The sequence below is a fragment of the Heptranchias perlo genome, chromosome 9 (assembly GCF_035084215.1).
Source record: "Heptranchias perlo isolate sHepPer1 chromosome 9, sHepPer1.hap1, whole genome shotgun sequence".
Lineage (NCBI taxonomy): Eukaryota > Metazoa > Chordata > Chondrichthyes > Hexanchiformes > Hexanchidae > Heptranchias > Heptranchias perlo.
Window position 1 is genome coordinate 5,901,282 of NC_090333.1, and position 26,299 is coordinate 5,927,580.

The following is a 26,299-nucleotide window of genomic DNA, read 5'->3' on the forward strand; positions in this document are numbered from 1 at the left end:
GGATGGTGTGTGACTTGAAGGGGAACGTGCAGGTGGTGTTGTTCCCATGTGCCTGATGCCCTTGTCCTTCTCGGTGGTAGAGTTCGGGGGTTTGGGAGGTGATGTCGATGAAGCCTTGGTGAGTTGCTGCTGTGCATCCTGTAGACGGTACATACTGCAGCCACAGTGATGAAGGGAGTGAATGTTTAGGGTGGTGGATGGGGTGGCAGTCAAACAGGTTGCTGTGTCCTGGATGGTGTCGAGCTTCTTGAGTGTTGTTGGAGCTACACTCATCCAGGCAAGTGGAGATTATTCCATCACACTCCTGACTCGTGTCTTGTAGATGGTGGAAAGGCTTTGGGGAGTCAGAAGGTGAGTCACTCGCTGGAGTGTCTTCAAGGAGGAGAGAGAGGGAGAGAGGCAAAAAGGCTGAGGGAGGGAATTCCAGAGCTTAAGGCCGAGGCAGCTGAAGGCATGGCCGCCAGTGGTGGAGCGATTAAAATCGGGGATGCGCAAGAGTCCAGAATTGGAGGAACGCAGAGTTGTCGGAGGGTTGGACAGCTGGAGGCAGTTACAGAGATAGGGAGGGGAGAGGCCATGGTGGGATTTGAAACAAGGATGATTGGAAAGGTTAGAAACGCGGCAGCCAATTTGCGCACAGTAAGCTCCCGCAAACAGCAATAAAATTAATGACCAAATAATCTGGTTTACATTTCGTTGTTGGTTGAGAGATAGATTTTAAATTCGAGGTGTTGGTGGACTGGGAACCAATGTAGGTCAGCGAGCACAGGTGTGATTGGTGAATGGGAATTGGTGTGAGTTAGGATACGGGCAGCAGAGTTCTGGATGAGCTCAAGGTTTTGGAGGGTGGAAGATGAGAGGCCGGTGGGGGAGCATTGGAATAGTCAATTCTTGAGGTATCAAAGGCATGGATGAGGATTTCAGCAGCAAATGAGCTGAAGCAGGGTTGGAGAAGACAATGTTATGGAGGTGGATGTAGGCAGTCTTGGTGATGGAGAGGATTTGTGGTCAGAAGCTCATATCAGGGTCAAATAGGACTCCAAGTTTGCAAACGGTCTGGTTCAGCCTCAAACAGTGGTCATGGAGAGGGATGAAGCACTTTGAGACATTCTGAGGTCATGAAAGGCGCTAAAAAATGCAAGTTCATTCTTTTTCCTTTATTATTTTCTCTGTTTGCTGTTGGCCAAGATTTGGAGGAAGGGGGAGAAGAGAACGTCCCTATAAATGTTGCATTTCAGAGTATGAAGATTGTTTCAACATTTCACGATTGCCACATCCACCAACACAGAGAGAGAGAGAGAGAGAGAGACTCAGGAGGTGTCATCATCAGTCACATCCGGGTGGATAGAAATAAATGATCTTGCTGCATCTGGTGGATCTTCATATCGGGCAGAGCTCAGGCGGAGAGGATGCGCTGGAGTTTGGAATTGGCGCAGGCCCTGGTCGTGCTCGTGCTGTGGGTCTGCTGCGGCTCTGGGTCCGGCTGTCCATGTTCGGATCGGATTCTGTGCGAACCCGTGACCGTGGAGCATGAGTTCGAGGTGGGTGTTCGGGGGCTGGGGTGGGTGTTTGGGGGCCGAGGGTGGGTGTTCGTGGGCTGGGTGATGGTGTTTGGGGGCCGAGGGTGGGTGTTTGTGGGTCGTGGGTGGGTGTTCGGAACAGTCTGAGGGGTGTGGGTCGGGGTGAGGGACAGGTGGAGCTATTGGGATGGGGGTAGTGGGGCGGAGGGAATGTCCGATTATTGTTGAAATGCAAAGTGTCTCATATTATAATCCGTATGTTAAAGTGTTAATGTTGGTATAGTTACAGTTTGTATAAAATAGGACGAACAGTAGTATTGAGCAGTGCAAAGATATTTTAACAAGTGCAGCTTCCATAAAATGTGTTTTTTAAATATATTTCTGCAATGTGCAGAGTCTTAAATGATGTGTGATCTAACTCCTGCAGTGTGTCTGTCTAATACCATGGTTCAGGTCACCAGTTTGTGGTTTCCACAGAATATTGAAAATCCTGGAATCTCATGTCATAAAAATGACATTTGACTTTTTCACTCATTGTAAAACTGGGACCTTGGCCACGATTAAACTGAATACAACATAACAGATCTTTAAAAAATACATTGGTTGCAAAATGACTCTGTAACTGCTGACTGTATTGATGAGGTCAGTATTTACTTCAGAGCAATGTTACTAAGTGGGCAGTGTGGCAGCAACAAGAGCACCACCAATATAACCTGCAGGCTCGATGTGTTCATTCTGCTTTTATCCCACTTCCCCCACCTTCCCACTAACAAAACATTCTTCTGACAGATGGGTGGGATAAAAGTTTCCTCTGTCTGTTGGTTCCAAGAATGAATAAACTTGAATTTATGTCGCACCTCATGTCCTCAGGATGTCCCAAAGAACTTCACATGAAATGAATCACTTTTTGAAGTGTTGTCGGCAAACTCAGCGGCAATTTTTTTTTATTTGTTCATGGGATGTGGGCGTCGCTGGCAATGCCAGCATTTATTGCCCATCCCGAATTGCCCTTGAGAAGGTGGTGATGAGCTGCCTTCTTGAACCGCTGCAGTCCGTGTGGTGAAGGTTCTCCCACAGTGCTGTTAGGTAGGGAGTTCATGATTTTGATCCAGCGACGATGAAGGAATGGCGATATAATTCCAAGTTGGGATGGTGTGTGACTTGGAGGGGAACGTGCATGTGGTGTTGTTCCCATGTGACTGCTGCCCTTGTCCTTCTAGGTGGTAGAGGTGGCGGGTTTGGGAGGTGCTGTCGAAGAAGCCTTGGACAGTTGCGACAATGCATCCCGTGGATGGTACACACTGCAGCCACTGTGCGCCGGTGGTGAAGGGAGTGAATGTTTAGGGTGGTGGATGGGGTACCAATCAAGCGGGCTGCATTGTCCTGGATGGTGTGGAGTTCTTGAGTGTTGTTGGAGCTGCACTCATCCAGGCAAGTGGAGAGTATTCCATCACACTCCTGACTCGTGCCTTGTAGATGGTGGAAAGGTTTTGGGAGTCAGGAGGTGAGTCAATCACCACAGAATACCCAACCTCTGACTTGCTCTTGTAGCCACCGAATTTATATGGCTGGTCCAGTTCAGTTTCTGGTCAATGGTGACCCCCAGGATGTTGATGATAATGCCGTTGAATGTCAAGGGGAGGTGGTTAGACTCTCTCTTGTTGGAGGTGGTCATTGCCTGGCACTTGTCTGGCGTGAATGTTACTTGCCACTATTCAGCCCAAACCTGGATGTTGTCCAGGTCTTGCTGCATTGGGGCTCGGACTGCTTCATTATCTGAGGGGTTGAGAATGGAACTGAACACTGTGTAATATTCAGTGACCTTATGATGGAGGGAAGATCATTGATGAAGCAGCTGAAGATGGTTGGGCCTTGGTCACTGCCCTGAGGAACTCCTGCAGCAATGTCTTGGGGCTGAGATGATTGTCCTCCAACAAGCACTACCATCTTCCTTTGTGCTAGGTATGACTCTAGCCACTGGAGAGATTTCCCCCTGATTCCCATTGACTTCAATTTTACTCGGGCTCCTTGGTGCCACACTCGGTCAAATACTGCCTTGATTTCAAGGGCTGTCACTCTCACCTCACCTCTGGAATTCAGCTCTTTTGTCCATGTTTGGACCTAGGCTGTAATGAGGTCTGGAGGCGGGAACCAAACTGAGCATCGGTGAGCAGGTTAATGGTGAGTAAGTGTCGTTTGATAGCATTGTCGATGACACCTTCCATCACTTTGCTAATGATTGAGAGTAGACTGATGGGGCAGTAATTGGCCGGATTGGATTTGTCCTGCTTTTTGTGGACAGGACGTACCTGGACAATTTTCCACATTGTTGGATAGATGCCAGTGTTGTAGTTTCACTGGAACAGTTTGGCTGGAGGCGTCGCGAGTCCTGGAGCACGAGTCTTCAGCACTACAGTCGGGATGTTGCCGGGGCCCATAACCTTTGATGTATGCAATGCACTCAGCTGTTTCTTGATATCACGTGGAGTGAATCGAATTGGCTGAAGACTGTCTTCTGTGATGGTGGGGATGTCAGGAGGAGGTTGAGATGGATCATCTACTTGGCACTTTTTGCTGAAGATGGTTGCAAATTCTTCAGCCTTGTCTTTTGCACTCACGTGTTGGACTCCGCCATCATTGAAGATGGGCATGTTTACAGAGCCTCCTCCTCCCGTTAGTTGTTCAATTGTCCACCACATTTCATGACTGGGTGTGGCAAGACTGCAGAGCTTTGATCTGAACCGTTGGTTGTTGTGGAATCTCTTATCTATGTGTATAGCATGTTGCTTCCGCTGTTTAGCATGCATGTAGTCCTGTGTTGCAGCTGCACCCAGTTGGCACCTCATTTTTAGGTACGCCTGGTGCTGCTCCTGACATGCTCTTCTGCACTTCTCAATGAATCAGGGTTGATCCCCTGGCTTTTTGATAATGGTAGAGAGTGGAATATGCCGGGCTATGAGGTTACAGATTGTGCTGGAATACAATTCTGCTGATATGTGCAGAGCAAGGTCCCACAAACAGCAAGTTGCATGAATGAACAGTTAATGTGTTTCTGCTGATGTTGGTTGAGAGATAATTGTTGGCCAGGACACCAAGAGAACTCCCTGCTCTTCAATATTGCCAGCGTTCTATTAGATCCACTTTAACATCTCATCCAAAAGACAACCCCTCCAACAATGCAGCACTCTCTCATTACTGCACAAAAGTGTCAGCTCAGATGATGCATGTTTGATAGTCTCAGTCCAACTCAAAGGGCCCAAATCACAAAACTGTGATGAACTAAACTGCAGCACTAAACAGGCAGTCTCATTTGAGAACACAGGATGGTTGGTGTGGGAAATGGAAAAATGTCACACTGGTGCAGTATGCGCTGTTTCTCTTTCTCGGGAACTATATTCTGATCTAGTCTTGCTGGTCTCATGGTAGAAATGCTTGATTTGACACCAGGTACCTTGAATGCAAAATTTTTTAAACTGGAACACTAAAATCCCTTGTATAAAGAGTTTATTTAGTTTAAGTTGTCCTTTTGAAGTGTATTGAGCACCAACACTTGGAATGGAGTATTGGGATGTGAGCTCCGTTTCCTCATGTTGTTCAGTTCCTCTCACCTGCACTATTGTGGAGATGGAAGTTCTGAGAGGTTGTTGCTCTTTAGCATATTCTTTTTTTCTGGTGGCTGCATTTAGATCGACATTGGTGGCAACCTGAGAATCAGTTCACCAGCCGTTCCTTACCCCGTAACCTGGGGAAATGATAATGGGTCAAATTTTGCTCTAACAGGGCATCTAACGGTGCTTGCCGTTACTTGGACCTGCCCTTGCACGTTTTTGAGTGGCAAGTTGCTGAAAGTGCGAACTGATAACGGGGCAGTGAGTGAAACAGGGCATTTGGGAGCTGAGTGAACAGGCCAAGAAACAGGGTATCTCCTTAACCAATGAGATTGAAGGTAGTGAAATTCACAGTGCAAGGATTGAGAAGTGAGTGAAAGGGGAAGTGAAAAAAAGTTTTAATTTTAAAATTGACATTTTAAAAATCTCCAACAGCAATTAAATCCTGAAGGAATGAGACTCCACTCTTGTAATAGTTAATTATCAGTGCCAGAGATCTTGATTGCCGATAATGAACACATTCACCGTCGTTAAAAAGTTACTTAGACTGGAATGGAAAAGACGGAACTTTCCATGGCGAGTTCAGTTTGAATCTCCTGCACAAATACATGAACTTCACGTCGTTCAATGCATTTTAAGGTTGAGCAAGATAGCTGGATGCTGTTTTCGTGAAGCTAACAGCGGAGCAGCCCAACTCGGTCAGCAACTTGTGGTTGTTTGAGTTTAACTGCGTATCTGCCCCTCGCCTGAAGTTGCTGTACCATTTACACATAAATAAAACGAGCCCCATTCGCCTCACCGTTATTTTGTCAACAAAATCTGGGCCATTGATTGTGAAAATATCTATTTTTAAATGGCAGTTTTCTGCCCTTCATTACTGCAATTGACTGCTTTATTTTGTACTAGGTCTTTGTCTTTGATGTTGGAGGAAAGGATTGGAAGTATTATGACTGGTTTAAGGTCACGACTATTGCAGCCTTTGGACCATACGATCCTGAGCTATTGTGTTATGCTCATGCGAATCAAGTTCGAGTTGTCCTGAGAGGTAAGTAATTTTATCACAGAAAAAACAAATGTCCTTCTGTCTTCCAATGCAAGCTGTATTATTGAAAACCACATAAAAGGACATTCAGTGCACAGCCTTGAATTGCTATTTTTGACATTGCAGTGCTGAAATTCCCCTCCAGCTCCGGTACAGCTCTCGCAAATTATTCTACATTCCATCTATTGCATGTGAAAAATCTTATATCCACACACACCTCCTGTCAACAAAACCTTACTTTCTGTTCTCAAGTTTTTCACACTTTTGTTGCAACTTTTTCCATTTATAAATTCCTCTGTCCACATTTATAATGGGAACTGTCTCCGTAAACTTGATGCACTGTAATTACATCCTCCCCACCAGTGGTGGCACTGTAGCACCTCTGTTTTGCATCTTTCAGCTCAAATTGCCATTTAAATAAAAATTACAATTGATCAAAGTATTATATTAAATATCAGGACAAAATTCATGATTTCACAATGGGGACTGAGTTACATCTGAACACCCTGGTTGAATTATCCCCCACACTCTAATCCTGCTTCGTCTGAATACTACACAAGTCTGGACTCTCTTTGTCCATTGCCATGGGAGATTGACTGGTGATGTATTTTTATTCTACTTTTCACCTCCCAAACTTGCTGGATTCGTGAGCACTGAGTGGGAGTCTTCTGATCTAGGAGTAGGGGAGGGGGAGAATTCTGAGGAGGGAGATTGTGGGATCCAGCAAGGACTCAGGAGATGGTCAGGGATTGCTGGGATCTGGCAGTATTGGGGAGATCGGGGAATGGAGGGTCTAACATGTCTTGTTGGGGAGGAGGGTGGTCTAATGGAATGCGACCAAACTGCTATTGACATCTTTGGAAGCATCAGTCCCTCACCCCTCACATGTTCCTGCAAGTTAGGTGCCCGAACCACCGCTTCCCTCATCGTCGCCCTATTCTGATCTTCTGTACTTGCCTGGAGCATTTCAGCAGAAATGCTTGGTTAAGAAAGCCGTAAAAAGCACAAACAAATCATTGGGATTCATTTCTGGAGGAAAATAATTCACAGCAGAGAAGTTATGTTAATCATGTATAGGTCCTTGGTTAGAAAACACTGAGAGTACTGTGCACAGTTCTGGTCTCCATACTACAAAAAGATACAGAAGTACTGGAGAAAGTGCAAAAAGGATTTACAAGGATGATATCAGAACTGAGAGAGTATAACTATCAGGAAAGACTGAACAGGCTGGGGCTCTTTTCTCTGGAAAAGGGAAGACTGAGTGGTGATCTGATAGAGGTCTTTAAAATTATGAATTGGCAAGATGTAACAAGTGCCACAGGAATCAGTGTCCTAGTACATGAATCACAAAAAGTTAGTATGCAGGTACAGCAAGTGATTAGGAAGGCAAATGGAATATTGTCATTTATTGCAAGGGGAATGGAATATAAAAGTAGAGATGTTTTGCTACAGTTGTACAGGGCATTGGTGAGACCACATCTCAAATACTGTGTGCAGTTTTGGTCTTCTTATTTAAGAAAGGAAATAATTGCTTGGAGGTAGTTCAGAGAAGGTTCACTCGACTGATTCCTCAGATGAGGGGGTTATCTTTTGAGGAAAGGTTGGATAAGTTGGGCCTGCATACACTGGAATTTAGAAGAACGAGAGGTTATCTTATTGAAACATATGAGATCCTGAGGGGACTAGAAGGGTAGATGATGAGAGGAGGTTTCCCTTTGTGGGAGATACTAGAACTCGGGGCCACCAGTTTAAAAATAACGGGTCTCCCATTTAAGACGGAGGTGTGGAGGAATTTTTTCTCTCAGAGGGTCGTGAGTCTGTCGAACTCCCTTGCCAGGGAGCGGTGGAGGCAGGGTCATTGAATATTTCTAAGGCTGAGTTAGATAGACTCCTGATTAACAAGGGAGTCAAAGGTTATAGTCGGTAGACAGGTAAGTGGGGTTGAGGTCACAATCAGATCAATCATGATCTTACCAAATAGCAGAGCAGGCTCGAGGAGCCGAATGGCCTACCCCAGCTCTCGTATGTTCATATGTTCATAATTTTCCATTTGTGGGCAAGTCGAAAACTAGAGGTCATCCAAAACTATAAGATAGTCACAAATAAATCCAATAGGGAATTCAGGAAAAACTTCTTTCGTCAGTGAGTGGTAAGAATGTGGAACTTGCAACCACATGGAGTGGCTGATACAAATGACATAGATGCATTTAAGGGGAAGCTGCAGAAGTATATGAGGGAGAAGGATATGTCCAGGCTTTGGAGACAGGCTGAGGCCTTCAAATAAAAACTGTTCACACCATCACTTGATGGCCGTCGTGTGGAACTATATAACCACAGGCCACATTATAGGCAAAATCCAATTACAAAGGTGACAGGACAGGCGTCACCAGATGTGAACACAATTAAAATAGAAAAACAAAAGATACTGTTGACAAAGAATTTTTGAACAGAAAGATGACAGGACATACTGTTTTTAATAACCTATAAATAGATAGGTGGAACTTTTATTCCCTGGCACAGCAGCAGTCTGCCACTGATGCCAGGATTTAGAATGAAGAATGCAGTTTCATGAAAGCCCGACCCAATTGTGTCCAGAGCCCAGCACACACGCTCCATTCTTCCGACTCTGGGCCGCTGAGATTTCTCCTCTTCCTCCATCAATGGCAGAACCTTCAGCTGTTACCCTCTTGAACTCCAGATTCTTCTTCTTCAACCTCTTTGTCTTGCTATTTCTCTTCCTATCTTCGAAAGCCTCATCAAAACCGACCTGTTTGACTGCGCCTTTGGTCTCTTCCCTCACGTGTCAGCATGGCTCAGCTTTAGCACTGTGTCTCTCCTCCTGGGTCAGAAGGTTTTGGGTTTACTCCAGGACTTGACACATAAGTGCAGTACTGAGGGAATGCTGCATTGCCAGAGGTGCTGTTGTAAACAATTTTACAACACCAAGTGAAAATTGGAACCAAGTCCAACGATTTTATTTGAAAATCACAAGCTTTCGGAGGCTTCCTCCTTCCTCAGGTGAATGTTTCAGAGGTGCTGTGATTCAGATGAGACCTTAAACAAGGGCTCCACCTGCCTATTCTGTTGGATGTAAAAGATCCCATTGGCACAATTCAAAGAACAGGGAGTTCTCCTGGTGTCCTGGACAACATTCATCCCTCAACCTACATCACCAAATCAGATGAACTGGCCATTTATCTAATTTCCTATTTGTGGGGCCTCTCTGGGTACAAATTAGCGACCACATCTGCTTACAAAGCAACAGTGATTATGCTTCAAAAATAATTAATTGGCGATGAAGCATTTAAGGACATCCTGAGGATGTGTCAGGCACTATGTAAATACAAATTCGAGCTAAATCTTCCTCTACTACTTCCTACCTGATGTTGGCAATTCTGTCCTGCAAAGTGTCTTGGGACACAATGTTGTGCGAATGATGCTCTATAATTGGAAGTTGTTTCTTCACCCTTCACCAGGAGTTTTTTCACTATGGAACACTGTATACAAACAACGCCGAGAAAAGTGGGTCGATAAGCAATTGCAGTTGGCAAAAAGGCAATTTATGGATGGAATCAATTTGGATGTGAACATTGCTGATAAAAAACCATCTATAGGTTATTTCAAGATCCCTCAACTGGTTTCCGAAACCATGGATGTGTTCCACCGTGAAATACCTGGGTCTCAGGTAAAGAAGCCATTTTTTTAATTAAATGGGGATAAGCAATTTACTTTCTACTTAATCATAAAGGAAGATTGATATTTTTCTGGATAAGTGAATTGAAATCATGATTTTTCGCTGCTGTTTATCAGTGCATCATCTTGTTACAAAGCTGCTTTGACAATTGCTGAGGTTAGAAATTTTAGATTGAATCAGTTTAAGCTGGATATGCAGCAAACTTGATGCTGCATCACTTGTAGCCCAGAATGATACAAGTGACTTGAGTTCCAGCTTCCATGGATGGCATAGTTCGAACTGTAATTTTCACATAGGTTCTCAGAAGGTTCCAGCACAGTAGGAGGCCGTTCGGCCCAGCTTGCCTGTGTTGGCTCTTTGAAAGAGCTATCCAATTAATCCCACTCCCCTGTTCATAAGAACATAAGAACACAGCCCTGGAATTTTTTCCCCTTCAAGTATTTATCCAATTCCCTTTTGAAAGTTACTGTTGAATCTGCTTCCACCACCCTTTCTGGTTTTATATTCCAGATCATAACAACTCTCTGTGTAAAAAAAATTCTCCTCATCTCCCCTCTCATTCTTTTGCCAATCTCCTGAAAGCTGTGTCCTCTGGCTATCAACCCTCCTGCCACTGGGAACATTTTCTCCTTATTTACTCCGTCAAAACACTTCTTCAAAGGAAGAAATGTTTGTCTTAATGTCAAGCCCTATAACATCCTTCAGAAATGTCCCACAGTTTATATCTAATGAGTTACTTTGAAATAAAGGGACCATTAAGTAGGCAAAAAAGGAAATCACTCGCTGCATTTTTATTGGGTAAAGTTTGAAGCAGACTTTTACTGCTGAGAAGTTTGCACATAACGGACTTTGCTAACTCAGATTACAGTGATTTAATTCTTGACCTTAGGCTCCCGAATGCCTTCTTGTTCAGGCAGTGACTACATGAGCCATGCAAATCCTGGTTCGTGCTGAGTTATCTGATTTCAGCTGGGATGTTGGAGGGCACAATTTACCCCGAGTGCCACTGGGTCGGGGAAGGTCAAATGAACCATCTGATCATTATCTGGAAACCTCCCACTGGAAGTGTGACCGTGCAGATGGCCACCAATTGGGTTAGTCCCCCCACCCATGTTAAAATAGCCTGCCAGCACTCAATGTCTGGCCTCGCGTAAAAGAACTTTGGCCACTTTGACTCGGTATTGGAGTGTGGCTGGCCCTTTTGGGACTACAATTTGGTTACAACTTAATGCCTTTTGGAGAGGAGGAGAGAAAACTGACAGAAAATTGGAGGAAGAAGGTGAGTGAGCAGTGGGGAATTGAACCTGATTAATATTTGATAACCGAGGATCCTATTAATTCTAACTCACAATTTGCCCCAACTTTATCCTGTTCCTTTTTATACAGTCATGAACACTGTCGAACTCCTAACCTGTTAAATTCACAGTTCCCATGGACCATGTGCGAGTGCATATAAAAACCATATAACTACTAGTGATATCCAACATAAGGTATGAGATGAAACTAACTTCTTCTTGTTACTCTTTGGCCCTTAGGTCACATTTAACGTGCCTTGGTCTCCAGACTGCATTGATGGCCGATGCTATGACTTTTTGAGAATTGCAAATTCCTCTGACTTTTTATTTGTGATGTCCTATGATATGCAGAGTCAAATGTGGGACAATTGCTTTGCAAAGGCAAATGCTCCCTATTACCAGACTTTATCAGGTATGTACAATAAGACCATCTGGTTCAGGGTCTACCTGCCCGATATCAATGTGAATCTAAGACCCTCATTATTTTTTTTCCCCATTTAGGTTACTCCGCTTATATCAATCTGGGAATTGATTCCAGAAAGCTCGTGTTGGGAGTTCCATGGTATGGTTATGACTATCCTTGCACACAGTTTTTTGAGGTAAGGTTTTGTCATTATCTGGCTTTCAGTAATCCGAATTATTTAGAATAGACTATTGTAAAGCATTACAAAAGAGCCAGAGGTGATCTGGGGAAACATTTTTTTTACGCAGCGAGTTGTTATGATCTGGAATGCACTGCCTGAAAGGGTGGTGGAAGCAGATTTAATATTCACTTTCAAAAGGGAATTGGATAAATACTTGAGGGGAAAAATTTACAGGGCGATGGGGAAAGAGCAGAGGAATGGGACTAATTGGATAGTTCTTGTGACGAGCCAGCACAGGCATGATGGGCCGAATGACCTCCTCCCTTGCTGTACTTACTATGATACTATGATGTTATGATTGTCTTGTTGCTGTGCAAAATATCCCATTGATTCACTGTTCTGGAGAAATTATTTGTTTGCAGTGCTTGCTCTCTGGGCTTACCTTATCTGTGCTATTTAACATTTTATTCCACTGAGGCCTCCCCTTAACTGCATTCTTCTCGGCTGTAAATCTTAAGCTTCTCTAATCTTTTCTCAAAGCTCATCCTTTTAACACAAGGGATCATAAGAACATAGGAACAGGAGGAGGCCATTCAGCCTCTCAAGCTGTTCCGCCATTCAATTAGATCATGTCTGATCTGTATCTTCATTCCATCTACACACCTTGGTTCCATAACCCTTAATACCCTTCCCTAACAAAAATCTATCAATTTCAGTTTTGAAGTTTTCAATTGACCGAGCCTCAACAGCTTTTTGGGGGAGAGAATTCCAGATTTCCACGGCCCTTTTCGTGAAGAAGTGCTTCCTGACATCACCCCTGAACAGCCTTGCTCTAATTTTCAGGTTATGTCCCCTTGTTCTGGACTCTCACACCAGAGGAAATACTTTCTCTCTATCTACCCTATCAACTGCTTTGATCATCTCAAACACGTCAATTACATCACTCCGTAATCTTCTATATTCAGTCTTGTTGCTGTCTATTTGAAATTACAACCTTGTCCTTGTCTATAAATGTACTATTTAATTTTATATATTTCAGTGAGAGACCCTCCTGTCCAAATTTTAAAACTTATTTTTCTCCAATTGTTCCTCTTTACACTTGGAGATCAGTCATGTTGTTACTGCATTTTTGAAGTTCCCAAAGTAACTATATTTTCATCCTTTTGTATTTTCAGACTGGTAGGTGTGTATTGGAAAAGATTCCTTTCCGAGGTGCCCCTTGCAGTAATGCAGCTGGACGTCAGGTCCCATACAAAGAGATCGTACAGCATGTGCACAAATCAATTACTGGCAGATATTGGGATGATGAGCAGAAAGTCCCGTCTTATATCTACATGGTAAGACTATCAATCAAAACACAATGGAGAGTTGTGCATTGTCCATTCTTTGCAGAATGCAAACCTTGCAGTATTTCATGATTCAATATTCCCTGTGTACAGGATTCAGCACAGTTCAGAATGTACAGTTTATACAGTAGAAAATGTGTGTAGTTGGAGAATAGCCAAGAAAATGGGAGTTGACAGACAAAGCACCAAACCCAGTTCCGTTTGTTAAGACATTGTGTATGACCAGTTGCAAAAAATGAGATGAGCTGTGGTCTTTTCAAATCGATCACTTTGCACAACCCATATTGACCCTCCTGTGAAAATTAGCGATTGTTTGGTTTGTGAAATGTGTGCCCCTGTCTCCCATTTGATGATCAATTTAGCACAAAAGATTGACGGTAGCGTGCCCTGTACATAAGAAAACTGCACAGTAGCAAATACCACACACTCTCGACCTACTGCGTTCTAATGTCCTTCAGGGAAGGAAACCTGCCGTCCTTACCCGGTCTGGCCTATATGTGACTCCAGACCCACAGCAATGTGGTTGATTCTTAATTGCCCTCTGAAATGGCCTCGCAAACCACTCAGTTGTAAAATCCAGATACGAAAAGTCATAATGAGAATAAAACCGGATGGACCACCCGGCATCGGACCACTAGGCACCGGACACGACAACGGCAAACCAAGCCCAGTCGACCCTGCAAAGTCCTCCTCACTCACATCTGGGGACTTGTGCCAAAATTGGGAGCGCTGTCCCACAGACTAGTCAAGCAACAGCCTGACACAGCCATACGCACATATCTTTCAACCAACTTCCCAGACTCTTCCATCACCATCCCTGGGTATGTCCTGTCTTCATCAATGACCTTCCCTCCATCATAAGGTCAGAAATGGGGATGTTCGCTGATGATTGCACAGTGTTCAGTTCCATTCGCAACCCCTCAAATAATGAAGCAGTCTGATCCCGCACGCAGCAAGACCTGGACAACATCCAGGCTTGGGCTCATAAGTGGCAAGTAACATTCGCGCCAGATAAGTGACAGGCAATGCCCATCTCCAACAAGAGAGGGTCCAACCACCTCCCCTTGACATTCAACGGCATTACCATCACCAAATTCCCCACCATCAACATCCTGGGGGTCACCATTGACCAGAAATTAACTGGACCAGCCTTATAAATACTGTGGCTACGAGAGCAGGTCAGAGGCTGGGTATTCTGTGGCGAGTGACTCACCTCCTGACTCTCCAAAGCCTTTCCACCATCTACAAGGCACAAGTCAGGAGTGTGATGGAATACTCTCCACTTGCTTGGATGAGTGCAGCTCCAACAACACTCAGGAAGCTCGACACCATCCAAGATAAAGCAGCCGCTTGATTGGTTCCACCACCCTAAACATTCACTCCCTTCACCACCGGCGCACAGTGGCTGCAGTGCGTACTATCCACAGGATGCACTGCAGCCACTCGCCAAGGCTTCTTCGACAGCACCTCCCATACCCGCGACCTCTACCATCTAGAAGGACAAGAGCAGCAGGCACATGGAAACAACACCACCTGTATGTTCCCTTCCAAGTCACATACCATCCCGACTTGGAAATATATCGCCGTTCCTTCATCGTCGCTGGGTCAAAATCCTGGAACTCCCTTCCTAACAACACTGTGGGAGAACTGTCACCACACGGACTGCAGCAGTTCAAGAAGGTGGCTCACCACCACCTTCTCAAGGGCAATGAGGGATGGGCAATAAATGCCGGCCTCGCCAGCGACGCCCACATCCCATGAACGAATATAAAAAAATACCTAGTCACATGTCTAATTGACGTTGGCCAAGTTTGCTGAGATACTTGATGCACTGTCGTCAAAGGCTGTGATGCTTGAGCTTTCAGCAGTAACATTGAAATCATGTTTTCCACCTTTCGATTGCAATATTTTGTTACTTTGAGCAATTTGAAAAGATTATTTTGAAATGATAGAATGTTCCACATTGAGTTAAATCAGACCTTGGATAATTCGATTTATTTTTTTAAATCATTTTCTCTGGAGGCCCATGCTAACTCTGACTTGCAAGTCATCTATCTCTTTCTATTTCCCCCAAATCATTTTTTTCCCAATCAAACACCATAATCTTTTGACTTGTTGCATCCGAATTGACATCTGGGCTGTTCATGTGGATTTTTCTAAGTTGCTGTACTGAGGGAGTGCTGCACTGTCGGAGGTGCCGTCCTTCAGATGACACGTTAAACTGAGGTCCCGTCTGTGCTTTCAATGTGTGCCTTATGTTCATATGTTGCACAGCATCCAGATGAGTTAATTGGTTTGGGTGTTAAAAAAGATAGACTTGGAGCTGCTCCTGCTCCGTTCCCGTTACTTGTGTGGACGTGCAGCGGAAAACCGCGTTTGTGCACGGAAATGGAGTTTCTGCCGACGGTCAGGGGACGGAGTGGGAGAAGCCCTGAGGAAATTGCCGGCCGTAGCCGTAAGTCTCTAATTTTTGAGTTTGTTTTGCTCATTTGTCATTGTGCATTTTCTCATCGTACATTTCAGTCCATTCTGTCTTCTGCTGATGAAGATTTTCAGCATAGTGTCTCGAACTGAGCATTGACCCAAACCCCTCGCTCCTATCTGTGTAACTCTTTATTTTTTTATGGCAGGTTAATAATACATTTCATGAGGTCTGGTATGACGATCCACAGAGCATTTCAATTAAGTCAGCGATCATGAAGAAATTGAGACTCCGTGGCATAGGCATGTGGAATGGAAATATGCTGAACTACAGTGATGATCATTTCATAGTAAAGCAAACTGAAGACATGTGGAATGCTCTTTGCCCTTTGTGAGGAAAACGGCGACGTTGAACCATCTAATCTTAACAGAATGTAATCATTTAATTTTGCAAGTAAACTCAGCAAAAAGTGAGCAAGCTTCCAACATTAGAAATAAAAGATAACGCAGATCTAGGGAACAGATTTAACATTTTGTCGAGCTAACGAATTTCTATTCAATGAAAAGAAAATGTACAAATACAATTTGTACTCCAAGATCTGGTCACTTCAGGCATCTCAAGTTGTTTACAAAATGCATCAAATCTGTATTGACTTTCATAATGCTTAATGATAGTGCAGGTTAAAACATCTTGCCGCTAATTATTTACAATTCAGAAAACAAGTCAGCTTTCCCGTTGGGTAATAATCCAGTTCTGATATGCACACGCGTGTTGTCTGTTTTATGCACATCTTAATTCTTGACAATGATTTGATGATTTTATTTTGATTGGTTATCATTTTGAACCTCGATAACTTTAATTTTCAACTTTCCTCCATTAAGGGGGGGTGAACGGACCAGATAATAGTATCCTGTGTACTGCTAGTATTTTTATTTAATTGTAATATTACAAGACAATGTAACCATTTGAATTTTATTCCACCTGAGTGCTTTACAATTGTCTATTCTTGAAAGGCAATTTAAATTTTTACGGGAACACGTATTTCACAAAATAAAATGTGATGTTTCCAAAGTAAGTGTTTTAGTTGTGTTGCTCCAGGAAAGTGGGGTTTGTGTAAATATAAAACAGTTGTGGTACCGGTTAAAAAAATTCCCCGCAAGTCGAATCTTGGCACATATATTTAGTAGTCCTTAGTTAATCACTTGCCCTCCTCGTTGCCAACATGTGAAACTCAGTGTTGGGGGGAGGGAGGTCTGTGTCCCATTTTATCTTTATTTACTTTGTAATATTACCAGCAAGAATTGTCCTGGTCTTTATTCCTGACACAGTTTTCTTCTTTCACAATATTGTTTGACGAACTCTGTGCGTGAGATTATGGTCTAACCATCTCATAGATGAAAATGATAAGACAAAGAAGGCAATAAAATTGGTGCTGTCATTAAATAATACGTAAGTAAGACCATACTTGATCTTTAATATCTTTAACTGATTTCTCGAGGTAAAGTGATCGTTTCGTCGAACAGGAAGCAAAGTTGTCAGAATGGGGGACGGCGAATCAGTCCACTGATCTAATCTTTCCATGTTAGCAGACTGGAGCCCGCTGGCAATTGTACTAATGGGCACAAGAACCAGTTTAGAGCAGGCACTGAATTGGCAATGCAGAGAGCTGTCAGGGAGATCACACTGCTTATTCGGACCCGTGAGCATCATTAAAGCTGAAAGAGCTGGAAACATGACTTCATCTTATCAAGTTAATCATGGGCTGGGTGAGAAAAGGACACTTTCTTTTTTTCTTTTCCCTTTTTTTCTTGAGAATGATAAGGCAAGTTCTTTCCTTTCTTTCCTTTCCTCTTTTTTCTTTTTCGATCTTTTCTCTTTTTCTTTTCTGTTCTCTTTTTTCTTTTCTTTCTTCTAGTTTCCGTTATCCTGTGCTCTCGAGCATTTCCAGCTGTTTCAATAGGATTTGTACGTTTGCTATAAAACAAAAGCATTGAAGCAATTCCTACCCAAAATGGAATAAGACTCTTAGTTAATGGTGTAGAAAGACCTCTGAACCAGCAAGTTCCAAGTCCAAGTGATGAGTGGCCTTTCCACTCCTAAAGGGATATTGGTGACAGATTTACATTTCAGTAACCTCTTCACATTCCTGCAAACCCGTTAACTTGCCTATTCTGCATTACTTATCAGGTAACAAGCAATAAAGACTTCAGATCCTGAATTTCTTCTTTTACTTACTTTAGGATAAATGTTCGTATCATTTTAGAGTGGTGAATTGCACAAATAGAGTCATTTCTTTTCTACAAATGTATTTATTTGAGAAAATAGCGCAATATATATATGTGAGAATACTGAGAAAATCCGACTTCTGAGAAAGAGGAAAGGATATCACACCACGTTTTCCCGAATTTCCCTCTGTCGACGAGGGTTGGGCAGGTTGCTGAGGCCTAAGCAAGGTACATTCTTGGGGTCTGGGCAGAGGGAGAGTTGCCCTCTACCGGGGCCCTGACCCTCCAAAAGAGGCTTCATCAGGTCTTCAGCTGCTGCCCAGGGATAACCACCACCCCTCTCCTGGTGACCTCTGTGGTCAGCAGTGCGAGGTGGGTTGCATTTACCAGTGGCAGTGCTGCCAAGGATCTGCTGGAGGCCTTCCCTGATGTGATGGGAGGTGGGGAGGGTGGGAATATCCAGGTCGCTGGGAATGCTGCAGTCGGCATCATCGCAAGATATTCCTTGATTCATTATAGTGCAACTCACTGCAGGCATACTTTGAAAGTTGTTGGAACAAAATATAGTTCAGAATTTGTTAATATGTGACAGTGGAATACCCTAATATAGAATCATAGAAATTTACGGTACAGAAGGAGGCCATTCGGCCCATCATGTCTGTGCCGACCAATAAAGAGCCATCTCGCCTCATCCCACTTTCCAGTTCCTGTTCCATAGCCCTGTAGGTTGTGGCATTTCAAGTGCATATCCAAGTACCCTTTAAATGCAATGAGGGTTTCTGCCTCTACCACCCTTTCAGGCAGTGAGTTCCAGACCCTCACCACCCTCTGGATGAAAACATTTTTCTTCAACTCCCCTCTACCAATTACTTTCAATCTATGCCACCTGGTCATTGATCCCTCTGCTGAGGGAACGAGGTCCTTCCTATCCACTCTCGCTCGGCCCCTCATGATTTTATACACCTCATTTAAATCTCCCCTCAGCCTCCTCTGTTCCAAAGAAAACAACCCCAGCCTAACTAATTTTTCCTCTTAGCTAAAATTCTCCTGTCCTGGCAACATCCTCATAAATCTCCTCTGTACCCTCTCTAGTGCAATTACATCTTTCCTGCAATGTGATGACCAGAAATGTATGCAATACTCCAGCTGTGGCCTAACTAGTGTTTTATACAGTTCAAGCATAACCACCTTGCTCTTAAATTCTATGCCTCGGCCAATAAAGGAAAGTATCCCATTTGCCTTCTTAGCGAGAAACAGGCTGAATATCGAAAGTTCAGAGGGAAAGTGAAAAAGGAAATAAGAGGGGCAAAGAGAGAATATGAGAATAGATGGGCGGCCAACATAAATGGGAATGCAAAAGTCTTCTATAGGCATGTGAACAGTAAAGGGGTAGTAAGAGGAGGGGTGGGGCCATTAAGGACCATAAAGGAGAACAACTCATGGAGGTAGAGGGCATGGCTGAGGTATTAAATGAATACTTTGCATCTGCCTTTACCGAGGAAGAAGATGCTGCCAGGGTCTCAGTCATGGAACACATGGTTGAGATATCAGATGGATTAAAAATTGATGAAGAAGAGGTACCAGAGAGGCGAGTTATACTTAAAGTAAATAAGTCACGCGGTCTGGATGGGATGCACCCTACGTTGCTGAGGGAAGTAAGGGTGGAAATTGTGGAGGTACTGGCCATAATCTTCCAAACATCGTTAGATACGGTGGTGTTGCCAGAGGACTGGAGAATTGTAAATGTTCACCCTTGTTCAAAAAAGGGTGGAAGGATAAACCCAGCAATTATAGGCCAGTCAGTTTAACCTCGGTGGGGGGAAACTTTTAAAACGATAATCTGGGACAGAATTAGCAGTCACTTGGACAAGTGTGGATTGATGAGGGGAAGCCAGCACAGATTTGTTAAAGGCAAATCGTGTTTAACTAACTTGATGGAGTTTTTTGATGAGTTAATAGAGAGGGTCGATGAGGGCAATGCAGTTGATGTGGTGTATATGGACTTTCAAAAGGCGTTTGATAAAGTGCCACATAATAGGCTCGTCATCAAAATTGAAGCCCATGGAATAAAAGGGGCAGTAGCAGCATGGATACAGAATTGGCGAAGTGACAGGAAACAGAGGATAGTGGTGAACGTTTATTTTTTCGGATGGGAGGGAGGTATACAGTGGTGTTCCCCAGGGGTTGGTACGAGGACCACTGCTTTTCTTGATTATATTAATGACTTGGACTTGGGTATGGAGGGCACAGTTAAAAAATTTGCAGATGATACAAAACTTGGAAATGTAGTGAACAGTGAGGAGGATAGTTATAGACATCAAGAGGATATAGACAGGCTGGTGGAATGGGCGGACACGTGGCAGATGAAATTTAATGCAGAAAAATGCAAGGTGATACATTTTGGTAAGAAGAACGAGGAGCGGCAATATAAACCAAAGGACACAATTGTAAAAGGGGTGCATGAACAGAGAGATCTGGGGGTGTATACACACAAATCTTTGAAGGTGGCAGGGCAGGTTGAGAAAGTGGTTAAAAACCATATGGAGTCCTGGGCTTTATAAATAGAGGCATGGAGTACAAAAGCAAGGAAGTCATGATGAACCTTTATAAAACCCTGGTTCGGCCACAGCTGGAGTATTGTGTCCAGTTCTGGGCACCGCACTTTTGGAAAGATGTGAAAGCCTTCGAGAGGGAGCAGAAGAGATTTACTGGAATGATTCCAGGGATGAGGGACTTTAGTTACGTGGATAGACTGGAGAAGCTGGGGTTGTTCTCTTTGGAACAAAGAAGGTTGAGAGGAGATTTGACGGAGGTATTCAAAATCATGAAGGGTCTCGACAGAGTAGATAGGGTTGGCAGAAGGGTGAAGAACCAGAGGACATATATTTAAGGTGATTGGAAAAGAACCAAAGGTGACATGAGGAAAAGCTTTTTCACACAGCGAATGGATAGGATCGGGAATGCACTGCCCGAGGGGGTGGTGGAGGCAGATTCAATTATGGTCTTCGAAAGGGAATTGGAAAAGTACTTGAAAGGAAAATGTTTGCAGGGCTACGGGGATAAGGCGTGGGAGAGGGACGAACTGGATTGTTCTGATGCAGAGCCGGCACGGACTCAATGGGCTGAATGGCATCTTCCATGCTATAATCTTTCTATGATGCTGTGATTCTCTGATTCTAACCACCTTATCTACCTGACCTACCTTCAGGGATCTGTAGACATACACTCCAAGGCCCCTCTGTTCCTCTACACTTCTCAGTATCCTCCCATTTATTGTGTATTCCCTTGCCTTGTTTGCCCTCCACAAATGCATTACCTCACACTTCTCCGGATTGAATGCCATTTGACACTTTTTTGTCCACCTGACTGGTCCATTGATATCTTCCTGCAGTCTACAGCTTTCTTCCTCACCATCAACCACACGGCCAACGTTTGTGTCATCTGCAAACTTCTCAATCATACCCCCTACATTTCAGTCAAAATCATTGATATATACCAGAAAAAGCAATGGTCCTAGTGCTGAGTCCTACGGAACCCCACTGGAAACAGCCTTCCAGTCATAAAAACACCCGTCGACCATTACCCTTTGCTTCGATGCACTGCAGCAACTCACCAAGGCTTCTTCGACAGCACCTCCCAAACCCGCGATCTCAACTGCCGAGAAGGACAAGGGCAGCAGGCACATGGGAACAACACCACCTGCACGTTCCCTTCCAAGTCACACACCATCCCGACATGGAAATATATCGCCGTTCCATCATCGTCGCTGGGTCAAAATCCTGGAACTCCCGACCTAACACCACTGTGGGAGAAACTTCACCCCTCGGACTGCAGCGGTTAAAGAAGGTGGCTCACCACCACCTTCTCAAGGGCAATTAGGGATGGGCAATAAATGCTGGCTTTGCCAGCGATGCCCACATCCCATGAACGAATAATAAAAAAGCCAATTCTGGATCCAACTTGCCACTGTCCCTTGGATCCCATGGGCTTTTACTTTTCTGACCAGTTTGCCATGTGAGATCTTGTCAAAAGCCTTGATAAAATCCATGTAGACGATATCAAACATGCTACCCTCATAGACCCTCCTTGTTACCTCCTCAAAAAATTCGATCAAGTTGGTCTGACACGACCTTCCCTGAACAAATCCATGCTGACTGTCCTCGATTAATCCGTGCCTTTCTAAATGAGGTTAGGCTGACTGGCCTGTAATTACTCGGTCTATCCCTTTCTCCCGTTTTAAACAATGTTACAACGTTAGCAGTCCTCTAATCCTCCAGCACCAGGCCTGGAACCAGACAGGATTGGAAAATGATGGTCAGAGTCTCCGCTATTTCCTCCCTTGCTTCACGTAACAGCCTGGGATACATTTCATGCTGGCCTTGTGATTTATCTACTTTCAAGGATGCTAAACCCCTTAATATTTCCTCTCTCACTATGCTTATCCCGTCCAATATTTCACACTCCTCCTCAACTACAATGTCTGCATCGTCCCCCTCTTTTGTGAAGACAGACGCAAAGCATTCAGGAAGAGCCATGGCAGATGTCTTTGAGCCTCTCTCCTTGCATTTCTTTCAAGTCAATGCCAAAGTAAACAACTGTCCACTTTGACTGTGGAAAGTTTTCTGAACAAACATTTTTTTAAAAGCACAGCATAATAGACAGTCATCACCTGCTGACACATCACTGCAATCTGTGAGTCTGAGTTTTTTCCTCCATACATCACTCAATGTACAGATCTGTCCAGATACTTTTGAGGTTACAATCATAACAATGGTATTGAAATGCAGAGGGGAAAATCATCACTTTTAAAAATATCTCCATTTTCTATCGTGGTTCTGTCATTAATCCCATATTTTTCTATTTACAGATTTCACCGTGCCTGACGTTACGATCTTCAATAAGAATTCTGTGGACCTCAGTCGCTCAGTAGATTCCCAGAGTGATTGTTTGTGCAGGTGTACTGAAGCAGAAAGACACACGGCTACCTTGTCTTGAAGGAGGATGCAGAGTGTACACATTAACTTGATATTCATTTGTGAATTTAGAATAATGTGAAAATTCTGAACTACAGTGTTCATAACAAGATGGACTAACTGTCCAGGAAATTCAACATTCTGAAATGTTCTTTCAAATCGGCCAACAAGTTTTTATTTCTTAGCAACAAATTGTTTGTGAATCATTTATGTCGATAGGAATAAACAATTACTGAAAGTATTCTGTCAGCAACTGAATATGACCCCGGATCTTTTTCTAGTTTCTCCCTTGTCTTCCCTCAAGCCCTTTCTGAGCCCATCTTGTCAACGAGACCTACCTCCTGCTCCATTTACCCCTAAACTGCTGACCACCCAATTTTCCTTCATGGCCCCCATGCTAGCTGACATTGGAAATGGTTCCCTCTCCTCAGGTTACTGCCCCCACCCCGCTCCCTATCAAAACCAACATCATCACTCCTCCTTCTCAAAAACTCACCCTCGACCCCTCCGTCCTTGCAAACTACCACCCCATCTCCAACCCCTGTTTGATCTCCAAACTCCTTGAGCGTGTTGTTGCCTCTCAAATCTCAATTCACCTTTCACGCAACTCCATGGTTTAATCCCTTCAATCAGGTTTCCACTCCTGCCACAGCACAGAATCTGCTCTAATCAAAGTCACAAATAACACATAAATGCCGTGGCTACAAGAGCAGGTCAGATGGTGGGTAATTCAATTGAGGGATCTGTGTATTCTACTTTTTAAACTCTAGAAATGACCAGATGGTCCAAAATAGGCTTTTTCTCTCCTTTACATTCCTGTGTTCCTACAAGTAGAATCCCACAAAGGTTGAATCCCTGTGTCCTGCCTCTGTACCATAATTGGTGAGCTTCTTACAGTCTGTTGTGTCAGTGTGAGTAGAGCACTGTTCTTTATTGGTGGTTGTCATGGAACTTTCTGGGAGTCCTGCAGGGAAAGGAGAGGGTGGATCTGATCGGGGAGTCCCTGACCAGATGGTCGATACCATTTGGTAGAACCCCTTGTCACCAGAACTGACCAACATGCACCAAGATGTAGCCTGGATGGTGGTGAGAAGGGGCCTCCGAGTGCGGTCCTTCCAACACGCACGAAATCTCCGTGCCACCGCGAGCTGCCCTCGAGGATGCAGCGGGGACAAGACCGTCGTCAACCTCCTGATGGACTGCCCCTTCGCGCAGAAGGTATGGAGAGAGATGCGTTGGTATCTGTCCCGGTTCATCCCCAACAGCTGGGTAATACAGGACGCTGTGCTCTATGGCCTGTTCCCAGGGACACACACCGAGACAGATATCAACTGCTGCTGGAAAACTATCAACTCGGTGAAGGAGGCCCTTTGGTTGGCCCGAAATCTGTTGGTCTTCCAGCTGAAGGAGCTGTCCACGACCGTGTGTTTCTGACAGGCACATTCCAAGGTCCAGGAGTAGATGCTGCGGGATGCACTGAAGCAAGTGCAGCCCAAGCAAAGGCTCTATGGGGAAAGGCCACCGAGTAAGGCCATCCCACTTTGTATTGTACAAAATATATTCGATGCTATGTACTGTGTTTTGAATTGTAATAATGAGATCATAGTGTGTACGATCTGCATTGTATTGGTTCGAACTATATTGATTGAAATTGTGTCTTTTTACGTTGAACTGTGTGTATCTTTAAATATGATGAAATAAAGTGTATTTTGAAATAGAAAAAAAATTATCAAGTTTCTTAAAGTCTGTTGTGTCAGTGTGAGTGGAGCACTGTTCTTTATTGGTTTGATGGTTGATGAGGTCACTAAGGGAGTGAAGCTCTTCTCTGCTGCCGTCATTGGAGTTTTTCACAAACATTTCATTCATTTTGCTCGATACAAAATTTCCCCATAAACGATGGATTCAGTATCTGTTGCCATTTTGTAACAATGTGAACCACTTTCAGTTGCATATCAACAAGGTTTTACATAGAATTACACACACAGAATGGACAGCACCAAAACAGGCCATTCGGCCCAAATGATCGATGCCTCCTCCCACCCCTCTTCATCTAACCCTATCAGTATATCCTTCTAGCGCTTTCCCCCATGCGTTTATCCAGCTTCCCATTAAATGCATCTATGCTATTTGAACATAAGAACATAAGAAATAGGAGCAGGACTAGGCCATGCAGCCCCTCGATCCTGCTCCGCCATTGAATAAGATCATGGCTGATCTTCGACCTCAACTCCACTTTCCGGCCCGATCCCCATATCCCTTGATTCCCCTCGATTCAAAAATCTATCCATCTCAGCCTTGAATGTACTCAACGACTGAGCATCCACAGTCCTCTGGGGTAGAGAATTCCAAAGATTCACAACCCTCGGAGCGAAGAAATTGCTCCTCATCTCAGTCCTGAATGGCTGACCCCTTATCCCGATATTGTGCCCTCGAGCTCTTGACTCTTCAGCCAGGGGAAGCAGCCTCTTAGCATCTACCTTGTCAAGCCCTCTCTGCATCTTATATGTTTCAATGAGATCATCTCTCATTCCTCTAAACTCCAGAGAGTATAGGCCCATTGTACTCAATCTCTCATCATAGGACAACCCTCTCATCCCAGGAATCAATGGAGTGAACCTTCGCTGCACCGTCCCCAGGGGTCAAGTATATCCTTCCTTAGGTAAGGAGTCCAAAACTGCACACAGTATTCCAGGTGTGGTCTCCATAAGCCCCTGTACAATTTGTAGGGGGTGGTGGTGTGTGTCAGCTTCGCCTCTGACTTCTGAGCAGTTCGAATCGCTCCCACTCCCTGCGTTCTCAACCTTGGACTTAGTTGTGACAAAGTGCAGCAGACAACTGGTTTTGGTGCAAGAAACTTTGACCTTTATTCAAGAGAGAAAATACAACACAACAATCTTAACACTCTAATAAAATGGGGAACACTTCGGTACACACGAGGGAAATTACAGTAGAATGATACCTCACCCCTCCAAATCCCACTATACTAGCTAAGTTGGACTCTAAAGGGCCAGAGTTAATGGTTAGTGGCAATATTCGGTTGGTTGTTTCGTAAGGCCCTTGTTGCCGCGAGGTGTCTGATGGTCACTGGGGCTGTTGCTCTGGTTTCTTCTTGTGTGTCAGCCTGCTTCTGGAGCTACTGACCTTCCCTGTCGAACTGCTTTCCTGTTGCCCCCTCGCCTTGTTGTTCGCTGAAGCTGCTCTTCCTTCCAGAGACAGCCAGAACAAGACAAGCAGCACACAAGCGCCAGCAAGAACCAGAGAGAGAGAGAGAGGTTTCGATTTTCCACTTCTATATCCCTCTCTTACAACGGCCTTCGTCACTTTGAAAAAAACACTTCATGCCTGTTTAAACAGTTCTGACAAAGTCCTTAAGAATCTTTGATGGCTTTTTGATGCTCCCTCATCATGTTGCAATTGCTTCTCCCAATTGGTCATTGTTAATTCCTATTTTTCGAGCTTGTCACTCAAGGCTTCCTTTTGTATCCAACGTCCTAGGTGTTGATCGGTTTTGCTTTAAAACAAAGATGTGGCCCCACCATGTCTGGAGCAGTAGCCTCTTTCAATGGCAGTGAGTGTTGACCACCTGCTGT

General features: G+C 44.2%; 1 protein-coding gene across 1 annotated transcript; it reads left to right on the plus strand.

Moving 5' to 3' along the window:
* Positions 1-1,409: 1,409 nt before the first annotated feature.
* Positions 1,410-22,731, plus strand: LOC137325604 (di-N-acetylchitobiase-like). The gene is made up of 10 exons (XM_067990870.1): positions 1,410-1,541; positions 6,035-6,173; positions 9,785-9,855; positions 11,400-11,571; positions 11,661-11,758; positions 12,919-13,080; positions 15,401-15,544; positions 15,720-15,901; positions 17,427-17,476; positions 22,604-22,731. The coding sequence occupies exons 1-10, from the start codon at positions 1,410-1,412 to the stop codon at positions 22,729-22,731; spliced, it is 1,278 nt and encodes a 425-aa protein (XP_067846971.1).
* The last annotated feature ends 3,568 nt before the right edge of the window (positions 22,732-26,299 follow it).